General features: G+C 48.8%; 1 protein-coding gene across 1 annotated transcript; it reads left to right on the top strand.

Annotated features, from left to right (window-relative positions):
• The first annotated feature begins 4,562 nt into the window (after positions 1 to 4,562).
• On the top strand, positions 4,563 to 5,716 carry LOC119347425 (peroxidase 2-like). The gene has a single exon (XM_037616176.1). The coding sequence runs from the start codon at positions 4,632 to 4,634 to the stop codon at positions 5,601 to 5,603; it is 972 nt and encodes a 323-aa protein (XP_037472073.1). The 5' UTR covers positions 4,563 to 4,631; the 3' UTR covers positions 5,604 to 5,716.
• The last annotated feature ends 3,264 nt before the right edge of the window (positions 5,717 to 8,980 follow it).

Here is an 8,980-nt window from a genome sequence, read left to right as displayed (position 1 = left end):
CCCCCCCCCTCCCCTGATTTTCATGGGGGTGGGCCCCTTCTCCCCCAATCTCCAATCAAAACCCACCTTTTTGTAGAACCCGTGTAAACTTATGTATGTGTAGCATTACTCGTATCTAAGATGTTTGGGTGCACAATGTGAGTGCAAATTTTCATGGTGTTTGGAGATTTGCGGAGGTTGTGGCAAAAAAAATGGTGCTCAAAGAAACTTTGAAAAAAATGCACTGCTTAAACCTGATTTTGTTCTTCTGCCACGACCTCCTCGGATGTCCAAACACCACGAAGTTTTTAGGCATCCTGGCATCTCTGATGCTAACAACATTCAGTTTTTCCTTTTGCTATTGTTTTGAATTTACTGTTCATCAGGAGCATATGATCCCGGGCTCAGACATTATGTAGACCCAATTATAAGTGGCCTGAAGAATATCATGCTAAAATCTCTAGAAGGGCGGGAATAAACATTTACACATTCGATCCTATTATATAGACCCATCCGTTTTGCTCAAAAAGAAAAAAAGACTTGTCCATACACATGAACATGGTAGTAGAAGAAAATGCTGCCCAAGCAGCCGTGCACTACATTTGCAGCAACTACAACGTGATCATCAATGACCATAACTACCAAGCTTTTGATGTTGTGAAAAGAAACCTATACACAACACTAGCATGGGCCCTCAAAAGAAAAAAAAAGATGACACACCAAAACGGCGGCCTCTCTGTTGGAACTCGCTCACAGGATTGATCACATCAAATCACGAACACACGCGACAGAAAAACTGATAGCCAAGGGTACGTCTTGTACCCTAAAAATTCCTCCTTTTATTTTCTCCTTTTCTTGCCACGTTTACAAAACTCACGGCCAAGTGCATATATATATATATATATATATATATATATATATATATATATATATATACGGCTGCGCTATTGTAAGCGTGCGCGCATTCCTGCTTAGCCTACGCGCCGATGGATCCTAATTAGGGGCGCGGGTCATGCCTGCCGGTCCTAATTCTCCACCGCAAAAATCTTGAGGGTAACGGTCCGTGGACCGCTACGTCCCGATTCCGATGGCACTAATCATTGCCAGTAAAAGGAATGGTACAGATGGTAATGGACCAGGGTTTTTTACTGGGCTGATATGTAGTAACATGTATTACTACATACTCACAGATTGACTGTAGTAAAAAGTGGATGGTAATGCAAAAAAATACAAATGAAAAGATAAAGTAATGTGAGTAATTAAAGGAATATTTGAGGGTATGGTAATTCAATTACCGCACAACTAGTCGTTGTTATTATTAAATGCCAGTACGAGGTACTCCTAGTTTTTTAGAACGCGTAGGTAGGTAGTAGTAATTGCATTACTATCAACTGCGGGGTACAATTGGATGATTAGTTTATTTTCTTGTAATATGAAAATTGAGAATTACAACTCATGATGATCTCGTTGCTATTGCTTTCAAAAAGGCAGGTAGTAATTGCATTACTATATACCCATCCCTGGTTACTATCAATTTACCGCATCATTGAGGGGTCAGTTGGTTTAGCGTAATTAGGAGCGAGGTTGGTTACGGACACGATTCACACTGCTCTGGCCGGAGCGTATTATAACTATAAATACACTCTCGCTCATTTTAGCAAGCCTATATATATATATATATATATATATATATATATATATATATATATATATATATATATATATGCACAGCAGCCACCGACCCAACACAAAACTAATCCTATACGTACTAGAAGTCCTAACACAACTCGGACACTCACACGTGTACTACCAGCTAACCTAGTACAAAATATATATATATATATGCACAGCAGCCACCGACCCAACACAAAACTAATCCTATACGTACTAGATGTCCTAACACAACTCGGACACTCACGCGTGTACTACCAGCTAACCTAGTACAAACTACTAGGACTCCTAATAGTACTACTCCCTCCCATCCATATTACTTGTCGCTTAGATGGATGTATCTAGCACTGAAATATGTCTAGATCCATCCATTTAAGCGACAAGTAATATCGATCGGAGGGAGTACCAATATGCATCCTAGCCGGACTATTACCTGTGATTCTCCTAATCTAATTGACTACTAATCAGTACTAGCATCTTTAATCAAGATTACTGCTAACAATCTTCCTCTAATCTTGACTTGTCATCTCCTCGTACTCCTTCTGATCTTGGCTTGTTGTAGATCCACGACTTGACGATCCTCCTCAACGTATGATCCAGACTCCCAGTCACCCTGCCAGGCAACACCATCGGTCACCCCTAACGCAATACATGCCAACGGATCACACACCGTCCCATGTAGAGACAGGTCCGCATTGAAGAGGCTCCCCTTCACTGGTCCTCGTCCCACTATACGCCTGAGCTTGATCTCCACTTCACGTCTTCGCCCTTGGTGCTACACCACACCAGACAGCCCATCGACTGTGACACGCTCCATCTTCAACAATCCTCCCAGAGACAAGCACTTGGACATGACGACGACGACGACGACTCACTGACACGACGACGACCAGTCACGCAAACTCGCACGACTCTTTAACTCATCTATCCCCGCGAACGACGATCTTGACGACTCTTCGGCACCGCATCACCGCACCACCGCTCCCGTCAACGATCTCCATCCGCCGCCTTGCCGACGACAGCCTGTCGCCTCCCTCCATGTCGCTCCACCGAACGACGATCGCCTGATCCTCCCCGTCGCTGCACCATCCAGCGACTTCATGGCCCGCCCCGAGGCGCTTGTAAGTCGCCACCCCGGGGCAAGCGTGGCTTCAAATCGACCTTGCTCTGATACCAATTGTTGGAACTCGCCCATAGGATCGATCACATCAAATCACGAACACACGCGACAGAAAAACTGATAGCCAAGGGTACGTCTCATACCCTAAAAATTCCTCTTTTTATTTTTTCCTTTTCTTGCCACGTTTACAAAACTCACGGCCAAGTGCATATATATATATATATGCACAACAGCCACCGACCCAACACAAAACTAATCCTATACGTACTAGATGTCCTAATACAACTCGGACACTCACGCGTGTACTATCAGCTAACCTAGTACAAACGACTAGGACTCCTAATAGTACTACCAATATGCATCCTAGCCGGACTATTACCTGTGATTCTCCTAATCTAATTGACTACTAATCAGTACTAGCATCTTTAATCAAGATTACTGCTAACACTCTCAGCCAAAGGAATTCACAAGGCAAAATAAATGCTAGCAAAAAATATATGATAAGTTTTCATATATCATACCACCACACATGTATCCATATGTATAGCGTCCACGCACTAACGATCCAATATTCACATTCACCGGTTCTAAACCACCACAAGACCGCCTTCGAGAGTTCGCACAAGCTCTTTGCTATCTCATCATCATCACGGGTATACCAAACCAGCAAACAGTCGTACAAGAATGATATAGATCAGCAAAACCACGGCAAAATCAAGTTTATCATGTGATATTTTTTAGGAAACTTTATCATGTGATACCAAAATGTGTCCTTCCTATGTCAAATGTACTGACTGCTTTCTGTGATAAAGCTTTACCTTGTCAAGCACTATGTTCTCTATCCCAACTTACTACTCACTGAAAAAGTAAACCTTCTATTTATGTAAAGAACTATACCTACCCATCAGAAAAATGCTAGTCCATGGTTTCCAAACCAAGTTCATTTTACTTACTATGTAAACAGGCATTGACACATACAAACAGTAATTACACGCATCAACCAAAGTTAAAAATGCAAATGGAAAGATGGCAACATAGCTAGATAGCAACCAATTAATTAGTCACAAAAATAACACATAGTTCTTTTTTCCTACCATGTTCAAAAACTTAACATAACATGTGGCCGCAATCAGCATGGCTAGTGGAATTCTAAACCAAAACTGTTGTCTGTTAAAGACTTTTCCCGTGTATAAAATATGACCTTCGTTCGTACCAAAGACGTTTCTTAGGCTAGGCATAACAAGTAGAAAGTCTCTCTCTTTATCGAAAGAAAATAAAGAAGCGCGTGGCTAACCCGGTCCCTCAGCCCATTCCTGGCAACTAGATGCAAAGTCACGCCATATCACATGCATGTGTTTTATTTTTTGGGAGGAAAATACCACATGCATGTTGATTAACTAAACTCTGCCTTGTACTAAAAAAATCTCTGTCTGACGCAATCTGTCGTCGCCACCATACGCAACATATGCTACAACACAATATTTCGTGAGGAAGACCTCTTCTCGTAGGCGATCATCAGGACGACCTCTTCCAACTTGTTCGGCCAATCATTCATATAAAGTAATACGAGCAGCCTCGTGCAGCAAAGGAAAGCTGCGTAGGCGGTAGGCGACGTACGGCCGCGCTAATAATCAAGTTGACAACGGCATGGGGAACATGTCATACGCGCTTCCACAAAGTCCTACCGAGTTCAACATCCCGCAAAATGTCTAAGGCTATATATAGCTTCCATACCGTTCTGGTTTCCCTCACATCCATCTCTGCGACATTCATTCATTCCCTTCTAGCAGCTAGGTTGCCAACCCATCCATCAGTGGCAAATCAATTCTAGCCTTCTCCTTCTGACCGTGCAGTAGTGCCAATGGCCATGGCCGTTTCCTCTTGTTTCCCGTTGGCTGCTCGCTGTAGCCTCTTGCTCACCGCAGCGCTGGTCCTTGCGATGAGCCATGGAGTCCATGGTCATGCCGGTGCCGGTGCTGGTTTGAGCTCGTCCTTTTACGACGACTCGTGCCCGAGTGCGCGTGATATTGTCCGGCGCGTCATCCAGAATGCCCGCGTCGCCGACGCACGCATCCCAGCCAGCCTCATCCGCCTCCACTTCCATGACTGCTTTGTTCAGGGCTGTGATGGCTCACTTTTGCTGGACAACGACCTCCCGGCAATCATGACCGAGAAGGAGGTCCCTGCCAACGATAGGTCAGCACGAGGGTTCGATGTGGTCGACAACATCAAGCATGCGCTAGAGAATGCATGCCCTGGCATCGTGTCCTGTGCCGACATCCTCGCCCTCGCCTCCGAGATCTCCGTCGAGCTGGCCGGAGGGCCTAGTTGGAGTGTGCCGTTGGGCCGCCGTGATGGCACGACCACCAATATCGAGAGCGCCAACAATCTCCCAAGCCCCTTCGACTCTCTGGAGACGCTCCAGGAAAAGTTCAGAAACTTGGGCCTCGACGACACTGACCTTGTCGCCCTCCAAGGAGCGCACACCTTTGGGCGGGCGCAATGCCAATTCACACAGCAGAACTGCAGTGCTGGGCAGGACGAGGAGACGCTGGTGAACCTTGACACAGTCACCCCTAACATCTTCGACAACAAGTACTATGGCAACCTCTTGCGCGGCCGCGCCCCTCTTCCTTCAGATCAGGTAATGTTGTCCGATCCTGTTGCTGCTGCGACCACCGCGCCCATCATTCACAGGTTCTCTGGTAGTCAAAAGGACTTCTTCAAGAACTTTGCGGCCTCGATGGTCAAAATGGGGAACATAAGTCCATTGACGGGAAGGGCTGGGGAGATTAGGAACAACTGTCGGAGGGTGAACAACAAACCATATTGAAGAATGAGATTAATGTTATGAGTTGTGAACTCATTGTCCTTGTGTACATCATTCTTTTAATTCATTCTAACTGTAAGTGTTCCCTTATTAGTTTCTTTGGAAACAAATGTAAATCTTTTTTTCTTCACTACACGTGGTTGTCGTGAATCCATTATTTTCATACCAGATGTCTTGTTCTCGATAAACATATTCATCTCACTTTACCATCATATAATTAAATCTTGTGTAAGATCACTGCTACAGAATGACATGTCATGGAACCGCGCATCTATTTCTGTTAGTTTTGATGTCATTAACTTACCAAACATGCATAGTTTTATATGTATCTGGAATGTCGTATTAACAAAGTGACATGAAGCAAATACGTTTTACCAAAAAGGCTTTCGCCTCGCTTTATATACAAAGCATCGACCAACAAGAACCCGGTACAAACGCACGCCACCACCACACACGCACACACCCAAAGCAAGATACATAAGCGCTAAGCGCAGCAACACCACCCCAAGCACTACAAGAGCAGCCGGGACCTCGACCGTGAACACGCCGCCGCGAAGAGATGAAGCTGCATATGACGAACCATGGGCTCCAAGACGGTGCCTTCAGGAAGGATATGACACCGAAGCGCCGCCACCGGCCGACACGAGAGTCAGAGTTTCCCCTAGAGCAACACGATGGGCAATGATGGCCGCGACGACGCCTTCAGGAAGAGAGCGAGCTACGTCGTCGACGATCCGTCTGAAGATAGGATAGGTTTTCACCCCGGCCCATACTCACCGCCACCGAACACCACACCCCGGCGACCATGCCGCCCGCACGACCATGGTCACTGGGCAGCACCAAGGCACGGGCTTTGCCCATGAGCACCGCGACACCACCACCAGGTCCGCCACCCCGGCATCCAAGACCTCGACGCTACCTCACCAGTTACCCAGCGCCACGCCACCTATAGAGACGGGTGGAAAGGCCCCGCCTTTCGCACCCCAGAGCTGCCCCCAACTGGCCGCCATCGGTCCGTCCTGCTGCCGAGCGCGAGACCAGCGTGGTCCTGCCGCCGGGCGCGCACGAGCGCGGTCCTGCTGCCGGGAGCGAGACAGACGCGGTCCTGCAGCCGGGCGCGAGAAGGGCGCGATCCTGCTGCCGGGTGCGAGACCGGCGATGTACCATAGCTGAGAAAAGCCCAGTCTTTCGACGAAAGTGGTGCGTGGGCAACGGGGAGGGGAATCGAAGGCCGCCGCACGCCGCCTACGGTCGAACCGACGCCGAAACATGCCAGCCGCCGCGCAGCCGACATGCCAAGCTACCGTGGATCCCTCCACGACCGGAGCAGCAGCCACACCAGGCCACTGCCCATCCCGCGCCGCCCTCCGGACTCCAGGCGTTGAGTCCGCCGGGCACGCAGCCACCAGATCGACCAGCGCACTGGTCGCCCCACCTGCGCCGCCTCACGCACCACCACACATGCGCCGCCACCTCCACCACACATGCGCCGCCGCGCCCTGGCCAGAGCCGGCCAGCACCCCGCCCCCCACATGGAGCAGCCGAGCTGCCAGCCGCCACGCCACCACCTGAGCCTGGCCGTCGGCCCCCCCAAGGGCCTCCGCCGCCGCCACCTCCCAGATCTGGGCAGAGGCACCCAGATCCGACGCCAGCAAGATCCCCGCACACCCACCCCGGATCCGCCATGGGAGGAGGGCGGGAGGCACCGCTGGGACGCCAGGACGCCGAGGGGAAGGGGCCGAGCACGAGGGAGAGCCGACGACCGCCGCCGCCGCTGAGGAGGACCGCGCCCCGCGAGGCAAGACTCCAGGCGCAGGAAGAAGGTGCCCCTCCGCCGCCTACGCCACGCGGCCTTTGGCCGGTGACGCCACCGGCGGCGGCGGGGGAGGGGAGCCGGGGCGAGGGGGGAGGAGGTGGCGCTAGGGTTGGCTCTCGGAGTCGCCCGCGGGAGCGACTCGGGGAGCAAGACCGCAAATATGTTTTTGTGTCTCTAATTTCAGAATTTGAGGACTCTAAAAAGTAAAACAAAACATTATAGGATAACATTTAGGACAAGACACCTGCAAAAGGAGGACCAGAGGGGAGCCACGTGGGCCACATGTCCCCTCCTTCGGACATGTGGGGTGTCTACGTGGGCCCATGCACCGCCCTTCGTTGCCCTCCTTCTGAACATTTAGTAGTACACATGGGCGCTTCCCCTTGCGTATCATTGGCTGTTTGCTGCAGCCTCTTGCCCATGTCAATTGCAGGTCGTAGCGCCGAGTCACGGAACTCATAGTCATTGCGGTGTCCGTGCCGGGTTGAGCTCATCCTTCTAGGATGACTGGTGCATCGGTGCATGTGACATTGTCACATGTGTTATCTAGAATGCCTGCCTTGCTGATAAGCACATCCGAGCCAGCCTCATCTATTTTTCCACAAATGCTTTTTTAGGGCTTTGATGGATCACTTTTGTTGGACAAAGACTTCCCGACAATTGAGGTTGAAAAGTAGGTCCATGCCAATGACAGATCGACGCTAGGGTTTGAGGTGGTCGATGTCATCAACAGCACACTGGAGAATGAGAGCCCCTGGCATTGTGTCATGTATCAACATTCTCGCTCTCGCCGCCTAGATCTCTGTTGAACTGACTTGAGGACCCTCATGGAGTGTGACATGACCACAAATGTCGAGAACACCAACAATCTTGCAAGCCCCTTTGACTCTCTGGATATGCTATAGGAGAAGTTTAGAAACTTGGGCCCCAACGACACTGACCTTGTCACTCTCCAAGGTTCGCACACCATTGGGCAGGCGCAGTCCAACTCATGCAGTACGAAAAAATATCGGTGACATAGGCACACTGCCTTCGGCAACAAGTACTACGACAACCTCTTGTGTGGCTGCACCCCGCTCCCCATGGACCAGGTAATGCTCTCTGACCTCGTCGCCACAGTGACGCCGCGCAGATTGTTCACATGTTCTCCAGTAGCCAGAAGGACTTTTTTCAAGAATTTCGCTGCCTCAAGGATTAAAATGGAGGGCATAATCTACTGACCAAAAGAAATGGGGAGATTAGAAACAACTATTGGAGGGTAAATAGGAAATTCTATTCATGAACGAGATTGATGTTATGACTAGCAAACTGTTGATGCTTGTGTAAATCATTGTTTTGATTCAGCTTCTATATCTAAATAGCTAGCCCCTACTAACCTAATTTTCTCGACATGCAAGCATGCCATCTCACCATACAACATGCATGAGAAAAGGCTCACTCAACATGCTACTCTACATAGTAAATGCCACACCTGTTTGCACGAGAATTTACAAATTTTACAACTATACAATAATTAAAATAATAAATAATATTTATTTGTCATTTTAGTTCTCGTATTATTACT

The sequence above is a fragment of the Triticum dicoccoides genome, unplaced genomic scaffold (genome assembly GCF_002162155.2).
Source record: "Triticum dicoccoides isolate Atlit2015 ecotype Zavitan unplaced genomic scaffold, WEW_v2.0 scaffold67224, whole genome shotgun sequence".
Classification (NCBI taxonomy): domain Eukaryota; kingdom Viridiplantae; phylum Streptophyta; class Magnoliopsida; order Poales; family Poaceae; genus Triticum; species Triticum dicoccoides.
Note: the sequence above shows the minus strand (reverse complement) of the source record. Positions and strands in the feature narration are given on the sequence as shown.

Coding starts and splice junctions, on each gene's coding strand:
- LOC119347425 (XM_037616176.1), top strand. CDS start 4,632: ATGGCCATGGCCGTTTCCTCTTGTTTCCCGTTGGCTGCTCGCTGTAGC.